This window comes from Anolis sagrei, chromosome 2, assembly GCF_037176765.1.
Source record: "Anolis sagrei isolate rAnoSag1 chromosome 2, rAnoSag1.mat, whole genome shotgun sequence".
Taxonomy (NCBI): domain Eukaryota; kingdom Metazoa; phylum Chordata; class Lepidosauria; order Squamata; family Dactyloidae; genus Anolis; species Anolis sagrei.
This window is the reverse complement of record NC_090022.1, coordinates 70284655-70312485: the sequence shown is the minus strand read 5'-3', so window position 1 is coordinate 70312485 and position 27831 is coordinate 70284655. Positions and strand designations below refer to the sequence as shown.

At 40.8% G+C, this 27831-nt stretch overlaps 1 protein-coding gene across 6 annotated transcripts in view; it reads right to left on the bottom strand.

Annotated features, from left to right (window-relative positions):
- The window catches only part of PCBP4 (poly(rC) binding protein 4), a 100754-nt gene that overhangs the window by 29915 nt on the left and 43008 nt on the right, over positions 1-27831 (bottom strand). For 4 of the 6 annotated variants that reach the window (XM_060765827.2, XM_060765826.2, XM_060765828.2 and 1 more), the window contains 5 exons: positions 24809-24853; positions 21301-21376; positions 17733-17785; positions 13367-13536; positions 7188-11386 (listed from right to left, as the gene is read on the bottom strand). In XM_060765827.2, the coding sequence (XP_060621810.2) occupies positions 11083-11386; positions 13367-13536; positions 17733-17785; positions 21301-21376; positions 24809-24853 (648 nt within the window). In that variant the 3' untranslated portion in view covers positions 7188-11082. Of the gene's footprint in view, positions 1-7187; positions 11387-13362; positions 13537-17732; positions 17786-21300; positions 21377-24808; positions 24854-27831 lie in introns of those variants that run through there. The other 2 variants (XR_010909162.1, XM_060765832.2) reach the window with 2 other exon arrangements.

Sequence of the window (27831 nt, the reverse complement as noted above, 5' to 3'; positions counted from 1 at the left end):
GAATGGTTCAGGAAGGTTTCGATTTTCCATCAAACAGCTGCAATTCAGAGAGCTGCCTCCTTGTGCCTGAAAGAGATGCAGGGCCGAAGCTCTGCCATAATTGTGCAGGACCAATGCCTGCATCATGTTTTATTCACACAAGGACCTGTGCATTTTTGTAATGTGTGAGTGTCTAAATATCTGCCCAGTTTGAGATATTGGAATTAGCTCCTGTGAGGATCTTCTATGGAATTTTATTACATTTATTTAAAGATTTATATCCAATTCTACATAACTTTTTTAAAGTTAATGTACTAACCTCTCCCCCCCCCCCCACACACACACACAATAGCGTGACCATTTTTAGTTATATAATTATATTTCTACAGTACCTTTGCCATCCATCATTACTGTTATGACCAGCTTTATCATACATAACTACTGTTAGGACAAGGAATGAGTGGAATATTAGGAATATGAGCTGTTAGGAATGAATACATGGACTATCACACAAACAATTGTAAACTTTCCATTGGATGGTCATGGTGATAACATTGGCACAATTGACCCTCCATATCCACAGATTCAATCATCCATGGACTGGAAATATTTTTTAAAAACCAATATTGATTTTGCCATTTTATATAAAGGACGCCGTTTCATTATGCCATTATATATAATTGGACTTGGACATCCACAGATTTTTGTATCTATAGGAGGTCCAGAAATGAAATTTCAGTGGATACCAAGAGCTGGCTGCATTTGCTTTATTAGTGTGGTCTACAAATAAATAATAATAATAATAATAATTATTATTATTATTATTATTATTATTATTTATAACTATTAAATTGGCAATTTGATTCTTGAAACCTGGTGTCAGATTTCCTTTGTCCCCAGCATGTTTTCATGATGCCCAATTTGGGAATTTCCAATTCTCATCTTCCTTTCTTTTCTCAGGATTTCCCCCAAGCAGAGCTTGCCATCAGTCCATCTCCCAGGAAAGTGTGTCAATGAATCTGTGAGCAGCCCGGCTTTTCTCCTCCCAACTGACCCCAATTCTTTGTTAGTTATACATACTGCATGAGCCAGGGGGAAAATTGCAGGGAAATTGCAATTCTCCCCCCACTCCTCACCCCCTGGTTCTTGCAGTTGTTTTTACTGACCTGATTACTATTCCATCTGTCACATCACATACTCTTTTACACATTGTATCTGTAATCGTTCCATTGTGTGTGTGTGTGTGTGTGTGTGTATGAGCCTTCAAGTCACCTGCCCATTTTATGTTGATCTCACGAATTTTATAGAGTTTAATTATGCAAGGAATACTCAAGAGATTATGTTGCCAGTTCTTTCCTCTGAAATGTTGCCTTAAAGCTCCAAGTACTAACCAGACCTATCTATGCTGAGCTTCCAAGATCATATGGGAACTGGTGCCTTTAGGGCAGTGGTTCTCAACCTATGAGTCCCCAGGTGTTTTGGCCTACAACTCCCAGGAATCCCGGCTAGTTTACCAGCTAGGATCCCGGCTAGGATTTCTGGGAGTTGAAGGCCAAAACATCTGGGGAGCCACAGGTTGAGAACCACTGCTTTGGGGTATTCAGGCCTCATTTACTAGCATATATAGACCTCATTTACGAGGAGAAAACTTAATTTTTTAATACTGTGATCTGGATAGCCCATTCAATATTTCAGTTCTGGTTTGAAAGGAATATGATATACTGCTAGAGAGTAGGAGGAGGAGGAGCTAGCGTGGTGGCATGTGCATTGGACTAGGACTCTGGGAGATGAGAGTTCAAATCCCTGCTTGATCATACAAACCCAGTAGGTGACCTTGGACCACTTATACTCTTTCAGCCAAAGAAAAAAAACCATAGTGGCTTCTCCCTACAAACAAATCTTTCCAAGAAAACAGTGTTGTAGGTTCAGTTAATGGTCATCATAAGTTGGAAATGATGGAAGGTACACAACAAAAATGCCATGGAATCAAGCAACTAATCACAGTAGTTTGGTCAGGTACTGGAACTCTCTGGCTGGGAATTCCAAATGTCCCTCCCTAAACTGCAAATCCCAGGATTCCCTAGGATGCTGCCTATGTATTTTTGTGCTATACTTTGTATCTTTGTGCTATACCCCATGGTGATGGGTACTAGATCCTATTTTCTGTAATTGATGCTGTGATGCCACATAAATCACCTATAGCAATATATTTCTGAAATAATTTGAGTTTCAGAATACAGATAGTAATAAAAGGAATTCAAGGCCTTTGAGGTCCAGGCCAAATAGTTCCTGGTAGAATGGAGCAGATGCCTAGAAATATTAGAGCCTTCCATGTTGCTATAGATCAAATGTGGGCAGATGTTGTTAGATTGCAATTTCAGTCCTATCCAATTAATGGTGAGTCAGTCATAATTCTGCATCAATAGTACCCAGAGAGTTATACACATTCTTTATTGCTGCTATAGAAGGTTATAAATCAGGCTCAAAAAGTTGTTTTGGAATGGCATCACATTACGGGTCCAAGTCTAAACACACTTGTTAGGATATAAGTCCCATTGAACATAGAAGGCTTCAGCCTTAGTAATCTGGGGTAAATATATTTAGGTGCTTGCTGAAGGTAAAGGAGACAAAATGTGCAGCAGATTAATGGATTCCAATCTTGGAAAGTTTGTTGTATTAGAATTCAGAAAAGATCTAGCCAATATAGCCTGGGTTTTGGGGAGTGGTTTGGCTCTGGAGATCAGGGTTTGAATCCTCACTCAGCCATGGAAGCCCATTTGGTGACCTTGGACAAGTTGCATTCTTTCAGCCTTGGAGGAAAGCAAGTGCAAAAACTCCTTTGAATTAATCTTGCCAAGAAAACTCTGTGAAAGGTTTGCTTTATGGTTGCTAATAAGTCAGAAATGGGTTGAAGACACACAACAGTCTGACAACATCTGGGAACTGATTCCAAACAGGTCCAGCAGGGGGCAGTGTGTTCACAAGGACTCCCATCAACACTGTCCTAGAAGATGTCTTCCTCAGATGCACACAGATTTTACAAGCCCTTATCTGCCCAGGAAATAAGAGTGTTCCTGAGTGGCAGCATATGATAGTATCCCTTCACACTGCTTATTACACAGGAGAGATAACTGCAGCAGCCCTGTGCATATCCACATGCTAGCAAGCAAACAGCCCTTTTGCAGTTGCTGTAGCAACCAAAAGTCTAAAGGAGAGCTCTTGCTTTTTAAAAATGATTATTCGCACAGCAACAGGCTGTGTTCATTCCACGTGGACTGGCCGAGGGCACAATGTGTGTGTATGTGTGCCACCAAGTCCCCTGTGAACTTATGGATTTTTAAAAACTTCCAATTCTTAATGTAAAAAATGCAACTAAAGAAAACAACAATACTTATGCATATTCCAGTAGTTCCCAACCTGTATTTCACCAGGGACAATTTCATCAGGGACCACTCTCAACATTGTAATTGGTGTATGTTTGTAAGGCATTGAATTTTGCCACTCTTTCTGTGTAAACTGCTTTGAGTCTCCCCCCCCCCCCCCGGGGTGAGAAAAGCGGTATATAAATACTGTACATAAATCATAAATAAACATTAGTACCACAAGGGTCACAAATCAGTTTTTGGTCAACTTTAGATATGGTTTGGTTGTTTGAGGTGCTGATTCAGAAAATTGCATTGAAAAGACCACATCAGCTCTAGTTTCTGATACAGAACATATGCCATCCAGTAGTCGCCATCTGCTTGCCCACAGAAAAACATATTTAATCATCTAGAGCTAATGTGTTAGTAGTAATCCTTCGTGGGTAGTCAGTCTCTTCCCTCCTGACATCCCTGTTGCCTCGGCACTATAAGAGGGTTTCGCAAGATCAGTCGCTCTCATTGCCGTGTGGTTTCAAGGCAACAGGGTAGTAATGGTGAGGCCACAGACCATATTTTCGTTCTTGTGGACCACTGGTGGTCCACAGACCACAGGTTGGGAACCACTGATATATACATACACAAAAACATACTTAAACGATAGCTACATTTTCTCCTACAAACATACATCCCTACTCTAATTACATATAATTCTAAAATAGAAACATACATACATAAACCAGTTTTAAAAAGGACTGCCTCCTTTTGCCAAAAAATTGCCTTTTGAAGTTTTCTCTATAGTTTAAGATTTCTCTTTTTGTTGTTCATTCGTTCAGTCGTCTCCGACTCTTCGTGACCTCATGGACCAGCCCACGCCAGAGCACCCTGTCGGCCGTCACCACCCCCAGCTCCTTCAAGGTCAGTCCAGTCACTTCAAGGATGCCATCCATCCATCTTGCCCTTCGTCGGCCCCTCTTCCTTTTGCCTTCCACTTTCCCCAGCAGAATTGTCTTCTCTAGGCTTTGCTGTCTCCTCATGATGTGGCCAAAGTACTTCAACTTTGTCTCTAGTATCCTTCCCTCCAATGAGCAGCCGGGTTTTATTTCCTGGAGGATGGACTGGTTGGATCTTCTCGCACTCTCAGAACTTTCCTCCAACACCACAGCTCAAAAGCATCGATCTTCCTTTGCTCAGCCTTCCCTAAGGTCATACTAGCCACATGACCTTGGAGGTGTGTACGGACAATGTCCTTTCTTCGGCTTAGAAATGAAGATGAGCGCCAACCCCCAGAGTCAGATACGACTAGACTTAATGTCGGGGAAAACCTTTACCTTATATTCATAAAATTCTTTTAAGAATGTGCCCAGTGATAAATTCCTCAACAAAATTGTTAATTTATCCAGTTCTATTAGTTCCCACATCTTCACTGTCCCATCTTCTATAGCTGGCGTTCTGTCTTTTTCCATTGTTGAAGATAGGAATTTATTTTGCCACTGTTAACATGTACTGCAGTATTCATTCATTGTCTTTTGTTATTTGATCATCCTAGTAGTATGAATTCTAGTCTGAAGCTTATCGTGTAGGACCCTTTATGAACTTCACGTTCCCAACATTTGTTATTTGCTCCTTTATACATTTTTTATATGGGGGGAGGGGGTGTGCACTTAAATGCCATCTAAACACCACTTTGTAAGCATTCTCTTTAACATGATTGGAAAATGTATATTTTAGTCCCTTTTGCCACATTTTCCAATTCTTTAATTCTATAGTACATACCAAATTATGTGCCTGCTTTGGTTTCTGATAAGAAAAAAGAGAGCTGTTTTGTTTTCTAGCCAGAAATATACAGACATTACCAAACTTTTTCTTGTTTTCTTGCTATATGTGTATGTGACTTATACCAACCCTATGCATTTCATGTGGTTTTCTTAGGCCAGGAATCTCCAGCGGTGCTTTTTTCATTTCCTTCCTCTGAAATATTACTTGAAATAAACAGGTGCAAATGCCACTGGAAGTTCTCATATTTGTAGATTTGGTTTGTTTTTTGTTTTAAAACATTATCTAAATGTTATTGTGGACAATTCGCTGGCAATTCCTGGCAATTGTGGCACATTCCATTCTTAAACTCCAATTGCCTTTGTTTTTCTTAATCTGAATATCAAAGAATTCCCAATGGCACCAGGGTGTTGGAGTACAGGAGGCTGAGGAAATATTAACAGGAAGAGTATTTTAAAGTTCTAAACACAACTCAAAGCAGAAGGGAGGCTGTTGAACCCCAACACAATTTATTGTCCAATAAAACTGCAATCCTTTGCCCCATCTCAACTCAGCTGGACGTAGTTCTGTATATGTACATATCCAATTGCACTGTTAATGAATGATAGATCAGAAGCACAAATCATTGTTTTTCCTTTGGCCCTTAGGTTGATGTAAGTGCCTGTGACAGTGAACTTCACTCCAAGTAAATATGTGTAGAAGTATTACCTGACCCAAGACATCTTTAGTAGTATCCAGAATTAAATTCCCATTGAGTTTAATAAAATATAACTCCCATTTTTAAAAAGTGTCCTCCCTCTCCTATCCTAAATAGATTTGCACTGAAGCAGATTTAAATGGATTTGAAGGGGGGTTCGAAAATGCATTCATTCCATCGGAAGATGCCTCTGTTGGGCCAACATCAACATCAGTCCCAATGTGGGAGGTCCTTCAGGGGGCATATAGATCCCGGATTGTTCCCAACTTGAGCCCTGCTTTTCTACTTGGCTTATTCTTCTCCCTGCTCACCCTATCTTTTCCTTCCTGAGGAAAAACTATGGTCTCCAAGAACCCCAAGCAGTCCAAACACTGTGCTACCGTTAAATCAGTGGTTCCCTACCTTTTTTTATTGACCAGGGACCACTCTCAACATTGGTACCAAAAGGGTTACAAATCAGTTTTTGGTCAACTTTAGATTCGGTTTGGGATGCAGATTCAGAAAATTGCATTGGATAGATCACATCACCTCTAGTTTCTGATACAGAACATATGCCATGGCCAGTGACAGGGAAGGAGTGGCAGGTGGTGTGAAACGAGTGGAAATAAAATCAATATAAATAAATAAATAAATAAATAAATAAATAAATAAATAGGTTCGCAGATCAGATTTTTGTCCTTGCAGCCTACTGGAGGCTTGCAGCCCACAGGTCAACAACCACTGCTTTAAATATACAGATATCCACCAACTGTATATATGCTGAACTGAAAAATGGGAGCAATATCACTCATACTGAATGCGGATGTTTAGGTAAGCATTCTGCCCTGGTCCAGGCTGCAGGCAATGTATTTTTCCAAGAGAGCCCTCAGGCATCTATCTAAAAAAACTGCTTTCACTTTGAAAATAGAGGAATGTTATCTGTTCAAACAAGACTAGGATTGAGGTAAGAACAAATTGTTTCACAGGTGTGAATTCAGCCATGGCTCTGATTTGCCTTACCCAGGATCAGGACACCATCAGTAAGTGATATTTATTCTGAATCACTAAAAAAAATGCAATCTGAATGTGCTGCGTAAAGCCACATTATTTGCTAGTGGGGATTTTGTTCTTTTGAATTTCCCGAAAAAGGGAAAAACTCTGTAGTATTTTCCATACTTTCAATACAAACTTGACAGTTGATGATGTCTTGTCATGGAGAAGCCCATCTGTCACAAGAAGATCTGGAAATTCGAGCCAACATCATTTTTTAAGGTAAAACAATACAAAAGTTTTATCTTTCAGCACCCCATTTTACTAAACCATCCAACCCAATTGTCCGTTTTGGAAACATTTTCTTTCTTGATTCAAAGGTTTAAAGAATGTAATCACATTACCTCTAAACAGGCAGAGTTTGCATTTTTATTAAATCAATGATAAGTTACAAAGGAGGAAAAATATAGAATTATATGTACAGCATTTTCAAAGACAAGCCAAAGAGGATTTGGGGGTGGGGGTGGGGATTCCTCCAAGCAGCAAGGAAAGGTAGGAGTATTTTGCAAGTCACACAGGAAGAACAAGAGAGTTTTGTACCAGCTGGGGTACGATGCCAAAACTGGTTGATTTGCAGTAGAAAATATTGGTTCCATTCCTTTCTTGTGGGATCAAAATATTGATATGCAGCAGTATTGAGGTACATCATCTGAGAATCTGACTCAAAGAATCTGATGGGCAACTTCAGTGGGTCTGGAAACAATTCCCCTCCCCATCCGCCTTTGATGGTCTATATCCCTGCTGACCGCCCTATGAAATTTCAGCAGCCAAATGGATATAATTGATTTAAAGCATGTAGAACATACTACTTTTAAGGCCAGGAAGTTGTAGTATGTTGATGTATTGTGGCAGTAGTCCACGATAACCCTTTTTAAAATGAGCATTTCCTTTTTCTGCAAAACAGGGTTTGTTTGTTTTTTGGCCCAAAATTGACAGTGGAGTTTGTTACCAAATTTCAATGGTGCTGGGAATAAAAATAATATTGAAACTATGTGACAGGCTATATATTACCCCACCTGCCCTGCCCTGCATTATATTTATGGACTACACATTCATCTTTCATCTGTGGTGGCTATTCAAGACCACCAAAGCTATTTCATTACAGAGGGAAAATCTGTTGGCAAACATAGATACCATGAGATCTTGCTTCTCGAAATCAAGGGTGGGAAACCATTGGTCTTCCAAGGTGTTGTAGACTTCAGCCCCCATGATCCTTTACTCCAGTCATGCTGAAATTTGCAACATATGGAAGGTCAAAATGTTTCCATCTATATTCTACCTGGTTACATGGGTATGAATTACTAAGTGAATCCAACAGTTTTGCCCTTTTCAGCCTGACTTTTGTCAGAATTTGAAATGGTTTTTACAAAATATAAACACAACAGGCTGAAGCTATGCATAAATGGACAGTATGTTGATGATGGCTTGAGTCTCATAGCTCAGCTGTGGATAGGTTCGGCATGCTATTTTCTTAAAAGTAACTTCTAAGCTCTGCTCTTATTTTTCCTGATATCTTTGGCATTGTAATCCAAAGGAATGAGTCCAATGCAGTAAAGGTTTTACATTACTCGTGATTCCCAGAGAGGCCAGAGAAAGAACAGGATGTAGTTGAAAAGGGGATACGTTGTGACTGTTGAGACATTGCCAACAGCAGTTGACTATAACATACCAAGTGGCTGTAGGCAGCAGAGTGGGCAGAGTTCACCAGGAAAAGCCAAATTCAATATTGTTGCTTTTCAACCAGTTTTCCCGATTCATCCAGCAGTCACATTGCTATACAAAGATAATCCGCAGTTATAATTTGCTTTACAAAGGTAGCCTGCAGTTAATGCAGCAGTATTTGAACAAAGCAACACAACATGCCCATTTATACGGGATGGCAATCAGAACCCATGTCAATAAAGCTACCAATTTACAAATCATCTAACAAACCGACCTTGTCTATATGGTACATTTAATCTATTGGGATATAATTACTGAATGTAGCAATGTGAATTACAAGATCCGCTGTTAGGATGACAGCCTATCGAGGTCTCAAGTGCCAGTTCCAGACAGACTGGTCAGTAATACTGATCAGAAGTATAATTAGAATAGTCATCTGCTTCAACCTGAGGTCTCTGGGTGCCACCTCTTCACTCACACAAGCATCCTTATGATAATGATAACCAAGGGCTGACAAGGACAAACCTTTTCAGTGAGTGAAATGTGGCAGAATGTATTAAATCACTAAAGCTGCTATCGTTTCCCCACTTGCGAGTGAATCCCCCTTGAGAGAGGTTTGCTGGTAGTGCTCATGCTTTGTACAAAGGACGTCACAAATCCAGTCCCTAGCATCTCCAGGTACAACTGGGAATAATGCCTACTTAAGTCATAGATTGTTGCTTATCAATCTAGATAATATTGAGTTGGATCAAAGGCAGGCAACTGTTAGGGTTTGCGAACCCACCTGTCAAGAGGGAAAAAACATGGTGTACCAAAGTGGATCCCATGCTCCCCACAATTTCTAATGGCAAATATTTTAAATCAAAATTTACTCCAAATGCCTCAAAAATCACTACAAAATATGGAAATGTAATTATGTGACCTACCAAGATCTCTCCCCACCCCCCCAAAAAATCAACCAACAATGCAGTTGGAAGTGATGCACCATCTTTTGGTTGAATTAGAAAGCTGGTGCAAACACTAGAAAAGCTACCCCTGTGTAGTTGCTCACCCCTGAGATGGAGAAATTAATACATATGCATGTACCTTGGTGGCAATGTTTTGTGGCAATGCCCTCCCTCAACTTCTTCACAAAATGCTGGGAAACTCTATTCAGCCTACAAAGTACTCCCCCCTCCTGCAAGCTAGATGGATTTATGGTGTTGTCCAGTAATAAGGTAGCTTTCAGTACTCAGAGGGAATAAGCTTCATTGAATGCAATGCGGCTATTTTTGAGCAAATATACTTAGGACTGGCCTGTAAGAGATCAAAACAAATTTGTGAGCACTTACAGGAGACATCAACATTCTAATAAATTCAACGGTACTTAATTGGCAAGACAATATCTTACATATCCTGCCAATGAGAGATATCCTGAGGAATCTTCCATCAAATAAACAGAGGAACTGATGTCACCCACTTACAAAGTGAGCAGCTGAGATTGGCATCCAGTGCTGAAAGCTCTAATCCAGAGTATTTCAGATTAGTCATTGTTCATTTTTATAATATGGAAAGCCAAATATGGGACCACAGTTGCTATGCCAGGCCCTGTCAATTTAACAGAATGTTTGGTGAGAGTGTACCATTCCACTCTTTGTTCTTGTAGTAATTTTCTAGTAAGAGGTACAATTCCAGAACTTTGCCTCATCCTGCCACTTCTCCCAACTTTATGGAACTACAACTTCCACAATCCCCAGAAAGCTGATGGAGATAATGGGACTCACAATCCACTTCAACTGGAGGACAGCAGGTGGCTGGAGAGGATTGCCATTGAGCACCTGGTTGTATGTTGTGAAAGCATTTATTTCCCCATTTCCTTATTTAGCTATAGTGAGACACGAGACTGCAATAATGTGCCAGGGACAAAGCATCAAAGACTTTACTTCTTAGTAATTACATTGTATCTGGGGCATATCCCATTTCCAGTTCTATGCGAACCAGAAACCTTTTGAGTTCTGCTCTTGAGAAATGCAGTTCATGAGACACAGCAGAATACTTCCAACTATCATCACCACAAGTCTAGTGAGTACCACCTACTGCCTTAATTAAGAAAAGACTTTTCCCGTGTTTTCAAACTCCTTTAGTATAATTCAAAGAATTGTGTGGGAAGGGATATTGTCAAATTGTCTAATGTAAGTGTTCCTTTAAAAATACGTTGGGATCCTTCCTGAGAGAGATCTGATAGGTTTAGGGAAGGTAAAGGGGAAAATAACACTCCTGAGCATGGGGCGGACATTGTACAAGAGAGGTAATACTATGAAACTCAGAGGTTCTACTCACTGCACAGATCTCAGGTGCAAGAGCAGCTGAGACCCATGGAGGCAGAAGAACCATTTCTCTGGCTGAGTATTCATGAGCACAATGCTCAAGCAGCTGTCCAGGTTATATCCTCTCCCAACTTTACTTTCATGTACAATTGGCTTTCCCTTCTCACACACCTTACTTACTCCTTCCCCATGGAGTCCTGCTTTGGAGTGGCCTGATGCTGATGCCCTCTAACCAAGCTCTCCCCCTCCCTGGCCCATAGCCCACTTTCCTGTTTCAGTATGGGGAGAACTTCTGTCTCTCAGCCTTCTTGCTGGCATTGGCTGTGGAGATCTTGGTCGTGTAGGTGGCAAGGCTGCCATTGTGCCCCGCGGCTGAGGAAGGGGGCAGCGTCAAGAAGGGGACGGGTTTCAAGCCGATGAAGTTGGAGAGGGAGATGGCATAGGGAGCGCCAAGCAAGGCTGGGGGAGGTGCGGCCACTGCGGTCAGTGTTGGGGCTGGCGAAGGGGTGAGGGGCTGGGAGAAAGTCATGCCGAGGTCAACGGGGGGCGTCTGGGAGGTAGATTTGGCCGTCTCTAAACTGGAGAACAAGAAGGGAAAAAGAATGAGATCCATGCATGGCATACACATTCACATACACAAATGCAGACAGGTGCGGATACATACTTCGGTGTATGCGTTCCACCGTATACAGCCTTGCGCAGCATAGGTGTGACCATGTGCAGTTTGCATGACACATACAAGTATGCATATGCAACTAGAACACACAGACATGTGTTTGCATTGGCATGCATAATGATATGTGCAAAGAACAGGCACACACAGAGACGACAGCAGGTGACAAGATGCTCAGGATATATTTTCTACATCCAGATAATGTTTTCTCCTCCACAATCCTCTTCAGCAAGACTATGTTTATACCTTTGAAAACTCCTCCATAAAGTAGGGAGAGTGTCAGCCAGTATTGGAAAGGGGAAGATCAAAGCTCCTATTTTAAGGTCTGGGTTGCTGTGAGTTTTCTGGGCTGTATGGCTATGTTCCAGATGCATTCTCTCTATGGCAGGCATCCTCAGAGGTTGTGAGTTAACCTAAGCAAGGGAGTTTATACATCTGTAGAAGGTCCAGGATGGGAGAAAGAACTCTTGTCTGTTGGAGGCAAGTGTGAATGTCTCAATTGATCACCTTGCTTACCATTGCAAAGCCTTGCAGCTTCAAGGCCTGGCTGATTCCTGCCTGGGGGAATCCTTTTTTGGTAGGTATTTGCTGGCTCTGATTGTTTTAAGTCTGGATTTCCCCTGCTTTCAGAGTCTTGTTCTTTATTTATTGGATAAACAAAGGATTTCCCCCAGGAAGGAATCAGCCAGACCTTGAAGCTGCAAGGCTTTTTAATCCTAATCAAGGTGATTGATTGCAACATTCACACTTGCCTGCAACAGACAAGACATATTTCTCCCACCCTTCCACAGATATATAAACCTCCCTTGCTTCGTTTCCAATATACCTCACAACCTCTGAGGATGACTGCCATAGATGTGAGAGAAATGTCAGGAGAGAATGCTTCTGGAACATGGCCATACAACCCGGAAAACTCACAGCAACCCGGTGATTCTGACCATGAAAGCCTTAGACAACACATTCTAAGGTCACTTTGTAGTGGACCCTGTTTACACAGTTCTACCACTCCAAATCGTATCAGCCTTTTTCCCTTCCTGACTTTCCTGGGTAATTCACTTGAAATAATAGCCACAGTATTATTTATCTGTTTTCTCATTGCAAGGGGTGGGGTATGTGTGATTCTCCTCCAGCTTTGTGCGGTTTCTTGAATATGCTGACATACTGAAAATTGAAATGAGTTATTCCAACAGGAAAACCAATTTAAACAGGAAAAATGTGTCTTTCAATGACACAGTGTGTTTTTAGAATCGGTGCCCCCAAATGGCAGTCACCAAGGGAATATGAAGGCTTTTTCCTGATCCAAGTCTCGTAGAATTGGAAATGTCTGAAGGCATCACAGCAAGAAATTGCAATATCTTTCTATACTCTACTTAAATGTGGCTATCTCTTTGATAAAGTAGAGCAATTTCACCATTCTTCTTGGGTAAGTCTGACTTGTGTTTTGTTGTGGCTTGGAGCTAGAAAAAAAAGTTGGAAAAAAGCAGTGGCAGGTCAGGATAAAGTATGCCTCAATTATGGCAGCTAATAGGCCAAGGCATCAGTTTGTCTTGTGAAAATATAAAGGCTGGGTATTCTCATCTGGACTGCAGACAAGACAAGCATTAGTGAGAAAGGCTGATGACAAAGTAATGGGAACACTTCATGATGCCATGTTTAGTACTCCTGTTTATTAAGCCAAAGACAGAGTGTTTGCAAACTACACAATTCACCCACCAAAGTGTAAGGTGTCATAACTTGATTCCCAAATAGTTAACCACTTAAGAAGCCCAGTGTTTGGGCGTAGCAGAAAGGTTCCACATCTGTACGTATCTTCATAAATCTGTGTGAGTGCTGCATCACTCTCCCCACAACGCTGCCCACCACCAACAGTTATAATGGCCCTTACCAGGCTGAGATGAGGTACTGAGCCAAAGTGATGCTGACCGGAGTGCCTGTGATGGTCACATGGCGCTCAGCAGAGCCCTCAGTCTGGTTCCCGATCTTGATGTGTGCTCCAGACATCTGCCGGATCTCACTGATCTTGCTGCCCTGGCGGCCAATGATGCAGCCAATGAGCTAAGGAGGAGGAAAGGGTTAGTCTCTTGCCTGGAATGGCACCATAAAGGTTGCCATCAGAGCATAAAACTGCATTGAGCAAAGTGAGTTATTAATTAGGAAGTGAGGAGTTACTATAAAAGAAGAAACTGCTGACTACTTCAATGCCACAGTAAACCAACCCTCTATTCAATTGGGTTGTTGTGTGTTTTCTGGGCTGTATGGCCATGTTCCAGAAGCATTTTCTCCTGACATTTCACCTGCATCTATGGCAGGCATCCTCAGAAGTTGTGAGGTCTGTTGGAAACTAGGAAAATGGGGTTTATATATCTGAAATGTCAGGAGAGAATGCTTCTGAAACATGGCCATACAGCCCGGAAAACTCTCAGTGATTCTGGCCATGAAAGCCTTCGACAATACCACTATTCTATTCTTTTCAACACAGTTATCGGGGCAAGTGAGCTCACTCCATTTCTTAGTCTTATCTTCAAAGGAGACACTCAAGGAGTTGAGTGTCTCAAACATATACAGCACCTTTTAGATGGTTCCTTGAAATTGAAACTAAAGCCTAGAGCACGACAGAGATGCTATATTGGATTCTTAGCTGGCACTTGTCAAGACTCAGGTACTTTATTCTTCTTTGGTCAGACCTCAATTAATATACAGTTTGAGTATCCCCTTATCTGAAAAGCTTGGGATCAGAAGGTGCTTTGATTTTCAGATTTTTGAATACCTATATTTGCATATATATACATAACAAGCTGTCTTGAAGATGGAATCCAAGTTTATGTTTTATATACACCTTATCCACAAAGATACAATATTTTAAATATTTTTTTTTTCATGAAACATTGAACCATCAGAAAACAAAGGTGTTGCTCTCAAAGCCATCCATTGGGACAATTAGGAAAAACTTCCTAATGTTCAGCAGTGGAGATCTTTGCCTTGGAGTGTGGTGGAGCCTCCTTCTTGGAGGCTTTTAAACAGAGGCTGGATGGCTATCTGTCTGCTTCTTGGCAGGGGGTTGGACTGGATGGCCCACGAGGCGTCTTCCAACTCTATGATTCTCTTATTTTAATTTAGGATTTTGAAATATTCCAAATTTGGAATTGCAGATAAGGGATGCTCAATTTCTACCATTTTCAATTCTGGACACCATTATTTAAGAAATATATTGACAACGTGAAACATGTCCAAAGAAGAGTGACCAAATTGATCGAACGTTTGGAAACTAAGCCTTATGATAATAGCCATTTTTACATATCTGAAGGGATGTCACATAGAAGATGGACTAACTTATTTTCTGCTTTTTCAAAAATCCAAGCTCCATGAAAAGAGATTATACTTAAATGTCAGGGAGAAACTCTATGCTGCAAGAACTAATCGAGGGTGGGGAAAGACTGGCAGGAGAGCAAGTGGACTCTCCTTCTTTTGGAGGTCTTTAAACAGAGATCGGGTTGAAATTTTACCCAAGTGCTGTAATTGTGTATTTCTGCATGGCAAGGGTGCACTAGATCAGGGTATCTTTAAACCTTTCCACCTGGAACCCCTTTTGTCCTGATCTTTTTTTTTTTACAAGATCCCAAATATATAGCTAAATAAAATAAGTATAAAAATCAAACATTTATTAATAACGAATCAGGATTTGCAATGCTTGCTAAATAGGCTAATTTTCCTTTTTATGAAGCACAGTTGAAACATCACCTGCAGAGTCCACTGGAAACACTGCAAACAGATGCATGTAAATGTCTGAAACAGCCAGTAGGTGATGTTCAGAAAACCTTTTTGAGACCCCAACATAGGGGAATCTATTTGAGGTTGGGACCCCACAGTTTAAGAAGAAGTGGACTAGACAAACTTGACTTGCTTTGGTATTCCAAGGTTCTGTTAAAGATACCTGGATCAGAAAAAAAACCCTCAAAATTGAAAATAAGACTAATAACATCTAATTAATTCTGTTAGTAGTTGTATGTGCATCCAGGGTGCTATGTTAGACCTAGGGTATTTTATAAGTCTGAAATGTAGCCAGAAGAACACATGTTTTGTCTTTATTAAGAAAGGTCTTCAGGAACAGGAGGAATATCAGAGATTTTTCAGATATAGGGCTTTTCATGCCAGTTTTGTGTGTGTGTGTGTGTGTCAGGAGAAACTTGAGTTGCTTCTGGTGTGAGAAACTGCAAGTTGTTTCTGGTGTGAGAAACTGCAATTGTGTGTGAGAGAACTGGCCATCTGAAAGATGCAAGGCATTGCCCACGGCATGCCTGGATTTTTTTCCCCCATCCTGTGGGAGGTTTCTCCTACGTCCCTGCATGGGAAGCTGGAACTGAAAGACGGGAGCTCACCACACTCCCTGGATTCGAACTCTGCCAGCACAAGGGTTTAACTCATTGCGCCACCGGGAGCTACTCTCATGCCAGTAATTCAGAGGAACTGTTCAACTATTCCATCTTTTTCTCCTTAATAGATTTTTGTGTGTGTTGAAATGTAGTATTATGAATACAAACTAAGTAATGGGGCTACAAAATGGAATCCACGACATGCGAGTGCGGAGAGGAGCAAACCACTGACCACCTGCTGCAATGCAACCTGAGCCCTGCTACATGCACAACGGAGGACCTTCTTGCAGCAACACCAGAGGCACTCTAAGTGGCCTGCTACTGGTCAAAGGACATTTAATAGAATACCAAGTCTGCAAACTTTGTGTTTTGTTTGTTTGTTTTTAATGCAATACAACTGTTTTGGTTCGCTCATGACACAAATAAATAAATACAAGCTATTTTCTAAAATCCTCAAAAATTCAACAGATAGAGCAGTAAAAAGATAAAGGCCTAATCTAAAACCTCTTTCAGTCTTGTACTTTAGGGTTTCTACCACAATGTGGCAGAAGCTGGCCTTCATAAATAAAATGGGTTAGTTCTCTGGTGATTTTCATTTAAACAAAAATCCTTCAAAATTACTATTTTTTTCCAGGGGGCTGCGGAGCAAAAATAAAGGTCAACATTGCCTTCTGCCCACTCGTTTCCTGCCTTCTTAGACTTTTCAGCAGTGGCTGCTGTTGTATAATGTGCCCAGCAGCATGTGCTGACATCTGCAGCACAGGCCCTGGCACACTGGCAGCTGGTCGTGTGGGTGGGCACAAGAAACTCTGGTGCATTTCCATGTTGACACTCACCCTTTCTAGGCCCTTAGCAAGTACAGTTGCAGGGACAGTGCAAAGGACACCTCACATGTTGGTAGGAGGAGGAGAGGAGTCTGCAGTGAACCTTTTCCGCTGATCATGTCCCCCACCACATGAGAATGAACCACTATTTAGCTCATTTAGCACATATGAGTTAATGTACCATTCAGCAAGTGATACAGACAGTCTACTCTAGTTGGGACTACCCAATTTTGGGCTACATGCTACAACTGGCCATGCAGACTGGAGAATCATGGAGTAACAGTTCAGGAAAGTAACCTCTTCCTGCAGCTCTGAGCAAATCATTCCAAAATATCTACATGCAGCAAACGCAGCTCACAGCAACATCTTACCACTCGCCAGTGGATTTAATAGGTCTACTCTAGTTGGGAGTAGCAATGTGATTAAGCTTCCCAATGAGACATATTTTGCAGATTCTGCTCTCATCTGAATGGAATGACTATACTTAGCTGCAATCCTGCACTGGGAGATGTAGCTACCCACCTTTAAAATTACACAGGCCTCCACTCTCATGGTGATTTTGTGTTACTAGAGAGTATGGGATCAGCAAAGAAGCTTCCAGCTTTTTTCCTGTCTCTTGTGAAACTGTTAACAGGCTTCCACAGAACCTCATGAGCTCCTTGGGATATCACTGCCAACTGCATCCTTCCAGCTACAGGAAAATATCAACAGTGATCTCCCCAACCCCACCTTCCAACCACATGGAAATGGACCAGTTGGAGGAAAAGACTTGTCTAAAAGGTGGGGGGAAAGTTTGGTTGTCACTTATGATGGCATAAGTTGGATTTAGCCTAACTCATTTACAAGATGTCAGCTGCTGTCTGTTAGACATGTGTGAACAGAACAGGGAGACTTCTTGAGAAAGGGCACGACTTCAGTGACAGAATCAGCCTTTCTGGTGGTGCAAATCATGCGGAATTGTTCTGAAGTGGCTGTACTGACAGCGATGCAAAAGGGAAGGCCATCAAATCACAAACAAATTTAGATGAGACATAATGTGCAGCAAAGCCTGACTTACATCATTGGGTACGAGGAACTCCTGGGAGCTATTCTGAGAGTTTGTATCCAGGCCTGGAGAGAGAGGGAGAGAGAGAGAAAGAGAGCAGCATTAACTGGGGTTCTCCAGGATGCTTCCTCGGCAGATATCTGATCATCCTAATTTTCCCAAGGGAGGGGAGCTCAAAGGCTACAAAAGAAATGCAATGTGTAGCATCCTAAAGCTCCTTCCAATACACCACACCTCAAAGAGGGAGGGTGTGGGGAGGCTCACAAGGGACTGGATGGCTTCCCAGCTACTGCAGAGCAAGAAGAGCCTTTTGTTTTCTTTCGTTTTGCTTTGGTCACATTACACTGGACTAATTTTAGACGGTCTCAGTCGAATTCCAGAGAGAGGAAGCCCCTCCCTGCCTCTCCCTGCGTGCCACAGACCCCATCTCCCAACCAATTTTTGTCTTCCAATAAAATAAGAAACAATCCTAATTTTTATCCAGATAACCCAGTTTTAAATCAAATGTGCATCTTCTGCTGTTCATTTCTGTTCCAAAGATCCAGGATACATATACACATGAATTGTAAAAGAGGATGTTCTTCCTATTCCTCATGCAATTTTTTCTGCAGACAGAGATTTTCCAACAGAGACACCGATGATTTTATTGTTTCCTGCTTTTTATTCCACTGTGCAATCTAGTTGTAATCAAGACTCTAAAACGTTTTTATGCCTGTTCTCTACTTCTGGTTAACATTTTAACTCCAGAGATGTCAAAATTTAGACCTAACTCAATGCTACATAGGGTCCACCAAACACAGTGCCCAACACGAATAGAAAACACGAAAGGCACTGCAGACTAGTCAGCCATAGCAGAGCACCTGATGAACCAACCTGGACACAGCATATTATTTGAGAACACAGAAATGCTAGACCACTCTATCAACTACCATGACAGACTACATAGAGAAGCTATTGAAATCCACAAGCATGTGGACAATTTCAACAGAAAGGAAGAAATCATGAAAATGAACAAAATGTGATTACCAGTATTAAAAAAAACTCTAAAATCATAACAGCAAATAAAGAACAACATTCAAAAACAGGGGAACTCCAGACAAGAAACAATCAGGGATAGCTAATCACCTCTCAACAAAAGATTCCCCCAGGCAGTAAGAAGCCACACCTTGAAAACTGCTAGGCCATCAAATGCTAATCAAGGTGGCCAACTGAAACATTCACAACTACCTCCAACAGACAAGAGTTATTTCTCCCACCCTGGACATTCTACAGATATATCAACCCCATTTTCCAACAGACCTCACAACCTCTGAGGATGCCTGCCATAGATGCAGGCGAGACGTCAGGAGTGAATGCTTCTGGAACATGACCATATAGGCCAAAAATCTCACAACCCATGATTCCGGCCATGACAGCCTTCAACAATACGTTTAACTCAATGCTCTTTTCGTATTCAGATCTTTATTGCTAAATAAATAAATAAATAAATAAATGTGTTTCATTGCAAATATAGAGGTTTGGCACAGCTAATTTAAGGGCTGTTTCTCTGCTTTTTACTATTGATTTCAGATTCCTTTTTGCTTGATGTATTCTTTGCCTCTCTTTTATTTTTCTTTTCTGGGGAAAACGCTGACAATCTCAGACAGAATTATGCCAAATTGAAGTTCATAATGGATATTAGGCAACCACAACAATCTGAAACTATCCAGTGTCCTGAATTCCCATTTAAGGCCCTTGTTATAAGGATCCACTATGTTGAATAATTCCCATTCAGTCTGCAATATTCCCATTGTTTTCATGACTTGTATTCTTTAGCAAGTTTTGTTCTATGTTCGGAGTTTTGAATCAGGATAACTTTCTTTTCATACAATGTGTTTTGAATGACTAATATGTTCAATATTTTCTGTATTTAATTGCCCTCTAATCTCATCCTCATAGTGTCATTCCATTCTATTCCATTACATTCAGAATACTTAATTATGTCCATAATCAAGCATTCAGACATTTTCAGAAATAGTATCAGCAACTCCTTTGTCTTTGTGGATGCACTTACCAGACATTACTCTTCCAAGTTAATATTGTATCCATACAACACTGCACTTTCCTGATGGCAGAGCACAAACACTTTCCCAATTGTTCCATTCTAGCTTAAAAATACTGCTTTATGGGGAGGGGGCATTATGGCCAACTCCTCTCTTTTGGAAAATTGTTATTTATAACCTTTTGGGAAAACCAGGAATTTCTCTTTGGAGATTAATTGGCATTCACACTATTTGGAATAATCATAAGCTTTGGAAAGACATGACCTTGTTAGAGATCCTAACCTTTTGTAAAGTATGATTTTTCCGGAAAAGAGTTAAAAACTCGCTTGAGTCAACCTTCTCTTTAGTGGTAAATATCCACTAGTACTCATGAAAGGCAATTAGGTTTCTCAGCTGTTAGACTGATATACCTAGATATCTCTTTGAACTGTTAGAAACAAAAATATGCAAATGCACAAAAAAAGAAAAAAAAGAAAAAAGCAGAGTTTCAGAAATGTTCTTTTCAGTTTTCCCCAAAACATCTACTCTCCCTTAAAACATCTTGATTTAAATCATGCTCTCAAGAGACCAAAAATAGTCTTTGTTAAAATAACATAGTTGGTTTACTCACAAACCATGTAACCAGCATACAGGTACATTGCTTATCAATCCAGTTACAGATAGGATTTGAATCAGTTTCTCTGTACAGATAACACAGGTCATCTTTCTAATAATCTTAACAGTCCATAGTCTAAAGCAGTGGTTCTCAACCTGTGCGTCCCCCGATGTTTTGACCTTCAACTCCCAGAAATCCTAACAGCTGGTAAACTGGCTAGGATTTCTGGGAGTTGTAGGCCAAAACACAGGTTGAGAACCACTGGTCTAATAATAATAATAATAATAATAATAATAATAATAATAATAATTTATTTATACCCCACCACCATCTCCCCAAGGGGACTCGGGGCGGCTTACATGAGGCCAAGCCCAACAACACATCAATAAAACAACAAAGCAGTAAGCAAATATAACTCACAAAGCATCTTTCTAATCTAGGAGTCTAATAGAGTCTGTAAAGCATTCTGTATTTACAGACTTCTAAAAGCATACTGTTTCTGAAATGGGAGTCTGAGATATGAACAGTCCTAAATCCCACAACACGGAGTTAAGGAAAACTACATACCAATACACACATATACAATACAGTAAGCGATCTGAATTATATACAAACAAATAAATAGTACAGGAGGCTTGAAGAAGGTTGCTATTACCCATACTCTCCCCTCTCCTCTCCACTGACATCAGAACTTTAATATGTCAACATCAATTTGCTATTTTGTTTAGCTCTTTGAAGTCTCTGCATTCTCCCTTTCCAGGAATGACTATTGCTTTATTGCCCTTCAATAGGGCTCTGAGTGCCTCAGTGCATCACAAAGGCAGCTGGGGCACCTATTGATTGATCCTCTCTGTCAGCCTCTATAGATCCAGAGCTGCAGATGACCCTGGGAGCTTAAGTGGTTTTAGAGATCTGGTTACCAAGCACTTAGTACAATGCTCACCTGCTACTATTGATGGAGTTTGTCCCAAGGAAGAAAACGAGACAGGGTGTCCTGAAAGCTGCTGCAGTTTTGTCACCTGTGCAAGGGGAAGACAATAGAGACACACTTCAAAATACTTGTATTCATCTTGACTATTAAAAAAATAGATGAATGTCCTATCGGACATGCTAACAACAGCATGGGAAAAAAATCATTATCTAGAATGAAGAAAGCTTCCTCAATCTGGCAGTGCTGAAAGGAGGTTTGAAATCCTATACTCTTAAGGAACCAATATCTGCATACAGTAAAGTGCAAAACATATAAGTCTTAGGTATTAACAGATATCAGAATCAGAGTTCAGAACAGCAACTTTTTGGACAACTCCCAGAAACTTCCATTGTGTTGCACCCCAGGCCTGGAAACCCTTATGACAACAGCACCACGTAAGAGTGCAGAATATAGGCTAACAGTTTAGGAACCAGGAACTCAGGCTTAGCTTCTTACTCAAAACACTATGTTGCTTGAACTAATTTTAAAGTAAACAACTTGCCAATTAAAAGCCACCCATGAAAGCATTTTGTCTTCCAGGGAATCTCCCCCCCCCCCCCCCAATTTTCCCACGCAAATGCTCTGCCCTGTGATGTCTATTTTCTCCTGTGATCTGTGAATGAAGGCCTACATTGATTTCTGTGTCTCCAGGTGCTTTTTCCTGGGTGCCTTCAGTATCACTTATTTCTCCGCCCGACTCCTCCTTATCTAATGTCTCTGACTGTTTTGACTGACCTTGAAGGCCTGCACTTTTCCAGTCAGTGAAAGATGTATCATTACCTTGACTTAAATCTTCATCACTTTTGTCCCTGGAAATCCCACAGGCAGTCCCAGAATCCCCTCTAAAACATCCATGAACCCATCAATCTCAGGCTGATCTACAACACATTGCAACTTCAGAAAGCTGTAGCCCAGTGGTTCTCAACCTGTGGGTCCCCAGATGTTTTGGCCTTCAACTCCCAGAAATCCTAACAGCTGGTAAACTAACTGGGATTTCTGGGAGTCGTAAGTCAAAATACCTGGGGACCCACAGGTTAAGAACCACTGCTGTAGTCCAAAAAATAATTTTCTAAGATTGGCTTAGAATGTGCAATCAGCAATTGCAGAAGAAGTATCAGTTATACATGAGATCCTCAAAGTGGGGTTTGAGGGACAGATTTGTTCCCACCCTAGGATCCTCTATCTGGTTTCCTAGCCTTAAGTGTCTGGATGAAGAACAGTGTTACCAGTTTGCTAAAAGTGCGAAGATAAATGACATTTTAGTGATGTCTGATATTCATCCATAGCAACGTGCTTTGTGAGGACTTTTGGGAAGCATTTCTCAAGAGCTCCTTCTAAAAGGTAGCTTCCTATGATACTCAGTTTTGGAGCCCTTAATGCTAGTGGATACTAATTTGATTACAGAGGCCAACTAGACTCGTGAGAGGTTGGATTGGTGGCTGAGGAACCAAGTTACTGCATTTTCCTAAAACTAAACTAATTGCCTGAGCAGTTAAAAATTAACAAAGCTAAATCAAGTAAGTGAAGGAATCTGGTCTTGTTGTATGGGGGCCCTTCCACACAGCCATATAACCCAGAAAAGTAAGGCAGATAAGCCAGAATATCTGCTTTGAACTGGATTATCTTGAGTCCACACTACTATATAATTCACTTCAATGTGGATTTTATCCAGCTCTGTGAAAGGGGCCTAAAGTCATGAATTCTGCCATACTCTACAATCTCAATAGAAGGAAGGCAGGAATGAGGAAGCAAGAAAAACAAGATAATCAACATAAGGGGAAATTTTGGAGGCACTAGACCTAAAGCGAGACTATACAGAAGATCTGTATAGGAAGGATAACAATATCGAGGATAGCTTTGACGGTGTGGTGAATGAATTAGAACCAGACATCCTGAGGAGTGAGGTTGAATGGGCCTTAAGAAGCATTGCTAACAACAAGGCAGCAGGAGATGATGGGATCCCAGCTGAACTGTTTAAAATCTTAAAAGATGATGCTGTCAAGGTGATGCATGCCATTTGCCAGCAAATATGGAAAACACAAGAATGGCCATCAGACTGGAAAAAATCAACTTATATCCCCATACCAAAAAAGGGAAATGCGAAAGACTGCTCAAACTTCCGTACAGTGGCCCTTATTTCTCATGCCAGTAAGGTAATGCTCAAGATCCTGCAAGGAAGACTCCAGCAAGACATGGAGCGAGAGTTGCCAGATGTTCAAGCTGGGTTTAGAAAAGGCAGAGGAACGAGAGACCAGATTGCCAATATCCGCTGGATAATGGAGAAAGGCAGGGAGTTTCAGAAAAACATGTACTTCTGCTTCATTGACTATTCTAAAGCCTTTGACTGTGTGGATCATAATAAATTGTGGCAAGTTCTTGGTGGGATGGGCATACCAAGCCACCTTGTCTCTCTCCTGAGGAATCTGTACAAGGACCAAGGAGCAACAGTCAGAACTGACCACGGAACAACAGACTGGTTCAAGATTGGGAAAGGCGTACGGCAAGGCTGCATCCTCTCACCCAACCTTTTTAACTTGTATGCAGAACACATCATGCGATGTGCGGGGCTGGATGAATGCAAAGCTGGGGTGAAAATTGCTGGAAGAAACATTAACAACCTCAGATATGCAAATGACACCACTCTGATGGCCGAAAGCGAGGAGGAGCTGAGGAGCCTTCTAATCAAGGTGAAAGAAGAAAGCGCAAAAGCCGGGTTGCAGCTAAACGTCAAAAAAACCAAGATTATGGCAACAAGAATGATTGACAACTGGAAAATAGAGGGAGAAACCGTGGAGGCCGTGACAGACTTTGTATTTCTAGGTGCAAAGATTACTGCAGATGCAGACTGTGGCCAGGAAATCAGAAGACGCTTACTTCTTGGGAGGAGAGCAATGTCCAGTCTCGATAAAATAGTGAAGAGTAGAGACATCAGACTTGCAACAAAGATCCGCCTAGTCAAAGCCATGGTATTCCCTGTAGTAACCTACGGATGTGAGAGCTGGACCTTAGGGAAGGCTGAGCGAAGGAAGATCGATGCTTTTGAGCTGTGGTGTTGGAGGAAAGTGCTGAGAATGCCTTGGACTGCGAGAAGATCCAACCAGTCCATTCTCCAGGAAATAAAGCCCGACTGCTCACTGGAGGGAAGGATACTAGAGACAAAGCTGAAGTACTTTGGCCACATCATGAGGAGACAGGAAAGCCTAGAGAAGACAATTATGCTGGGGAAAGTGGAAGGCAAAAGGAAGAGGGGCCGACCAAGGGCAAGATGGATGGATGGCATCCTTGAAGTGACTGGACTGACCTTGAGGGAGCTGGGGGTGGTAACGGCCGACAGGGAGCTCTGGCGTAGGCTGGTCCATGAGGTCACGAAGAGTCGGAGACGACTGAACGAATGAACAACAACAGACCTAAAGCAAATGGAAATACCTTGGAGTGCTAGTTAAAAGTCCAATATTTACTGAGACCAAAAAGCAACACTTACCTCTGCTTGAGATATTCCACCGTATTGTCCTTGCATAGAAAATCCCTAGAAATTTTAGGGAAAGGAGGGAGATGATAAAAGAGTTACCCCAAAGTGTATCGGAATAAGAAGTGATACACTTATTTTTTTATCCACACCCATCCACACAACACCTTGTATTTTGCTTGCTGCATGCAAATCCCAAATTCATGTACATATCAGGAGAAAGTAGACATTTCATCAGAAAAAACAGTACAGAAATGTTACCAGCTGTCTCCATCATGCCCAGTACCTCAAACAAGCAAATAGAAACCTTTCATGGAGGTTTAAAGCACAGAACATCGTCAGTAAGAAAAAGCCAGATGTATATATGCAGTCATTGTGGTGTAGTGGTTTGAGTGCTAGATTATGACTCTGGAGACCAGGGTTTAAATTCCTGCTTGACCATGAAAACCACTGGCTGCCCTTGGGCAAGTAACACTCTCTCAGCCTCAGAGGAACACAGTGGCAAACCCACCTTAGATAAATCTTGTCAAGAAAACCCAGTAATAGGTTCACCTTATAGTTGGCTTAAGTCTGAAAGGACTTAAAGACACACTATAACATGCCAGGAGGTGCTCCACTTTTGTGGGAGTTAGGGGTACAGGACCCCTGCAAAAGTAAAAAAAATGAATAAAAAACTCAGTTTTAACACAAAAGAACATCTGTCTAAGGCCCTATGTATAAACATATAACATATAAAACGGTTTAAAACTGCATTATATGGTCAGTGTAGACCTATATCATACAACTCAATGTGGCTAAACTAGATTATACAAGTCTACACTGACCAGATTTTGCAGTTTCAGTGCAACTTTATGGTCACTGTCCATTGGAAGCTGACCACAAAATTGAGCTGGAGAACCTTGATTTTCCTAAAGAGAACACATTAATCAATTATGTCAAAAATCAAATCCACAAAAGCTTATCCTACAAATGCGGAAGGCTGACTACTATATTAATTTCTGTCTTTGTTATCCTTTGAGCAAGAAGATCGAAATATCAAGTAAATAGAAACAATACTTACTTTAAAAATAGCCCTAGCAAACAATCTTTTCCAAATCAAATGTTAACAACTTAACCAATGGAGAACACTACTTTTCTTACAATACTTGGAATAGTTCTGTATTTGATACTTAAATGTGTTAAACATCCTGATTTGCGTAACTGACACAAAGTTTTGAATCGAAATCATAGTAGGTTCCAACTGAAAAGGAGATTAAATATTGTTGTTCTTAATTTAATGCTCCAAACAGTTAAGTATCACAGCAAAGAACATTTAAAATAATGGGGCAGCATATTAAAAGGTTTACAACCTCATAAATAACCTGTATGCTGATACCAATACTTTCTGGGTTTGTACTTGTATTTTATCAGTGTGCAGGAGCTGAGTCTTCCTCATTTCTTTGGCTAACAACATTGATACACAGCTGTGATTTGATTTTATGCTGTCACTAGACATTTTTCTGCCTCAACTCACACATCTTTGGCCATCTGGTAACTAATTTTTAATTTTAACAAATAGTTTAAACTTCTTCATTGTGCTAGGTTGGCAATATTTACTAAAGCCAATTCTATATGCATCACAGTCAGTTTGCTAGAATTTTGCAAGGGTAAACAATTTTAAGAAAATAAGTAATATTTATTCCAAGCATAGTATTAACACTGAGGAGCAATATCCCTATAAATTAGCTCAGTATAAAGCGCAGCTGTTATTTTTCCTTTATAAACATTATCTGGTTTTGTTATTCTTCCAGTTCTGAAAAAGTTGAATTCATTGAATATTATTTTGATTCTCTTATTATTCCTATTCTGGCATGCTTATTATCTTCCTTTGGGAATTTGCTGGGCACAAATATGGGACAAATATGTGAAATAAATAATACATAATAAGACATTTCAAATTTCATATAAATGAATGTGTAATGCCCTGAGTCTATGAAGTAAAATTAACAACAAATTAAACAGACTATAATTAATTAAAGGTAAAGGTTTTCCCCTGACATTAAGTCTAGTTGTGTCCAACTCTGGGTGGTGGTGCTCATCTCAATTTCTAAGCTGAAGAGCCGGCGTTGTCCGTAGACGCCTCCAAGGTCATGTGGCCAGCATGACTGCATGGAGTGCCATTACCTTCCCGCCGGAGCGGTACCTATTGATCTACCCACATTTGCATGTTTTCGAACTGCTAGGTTGGAAGACGCTTAGGCTAACAGTGGATTAGAACCTGCAACCTTTTAGTCAACAATTTTAGCAGCTCAGTGGTTTAACCCACTCCATCACCAGGGACTCCATCTCAAATAAAGTTCAAATGATGGATAATAAATTAGAAAGTGTCTAATAAATTTGACTAACTAAATTAGAAGGTGTCTAATAAATTTGACTAACTTAATTTAATACAAAAAGACATAAAAAAAGTTTCATATAAAATCCAATCAATGGACGCTAGGTTCGGAAATCTAGTTTATGAAGTTGACCAATCCAAGATGAATCAGGAATCACATGTGGTGGAGACAATAGAAATTGGGATTGATGACACACCAGATAAGATCAAAGTCAAGTAAAAAAATGATACATTGGAACAACAGAGTGATCCCAAGATGGAGGGCTGCCAGGGAAATGGTTGGAGGAATTGTGATGGCATTTGTCAAGAGGAGATTAGGAGACTCAGCTCTCAGGTGGCAAGAGGGGGATCCTGTAAAAACTGATGTCAAGAAAACCATAATTTTGAAAGACTTTGGATAGAACATAGGAGCCTGTGAAAGGGTTGAAATGAACTTGTTGACTAAGAATACTGTTGTTGCTCAACATATACTCTCTGTAATACTTATTAACCCCACACTATCATCTCATTTTAACTCCATGGCTGTGTCCTATGAAATCCTGGGTGTAGTTTAGTGAGCAACCAAAGTAGTTGTTGCTGAGAACTGTAAATAAATCTCCCTAAAATGCAAATCCCAGGATTCCCTGAGGTGTTGCCATGGCAATTAAAATGTACCTGTAGTGCT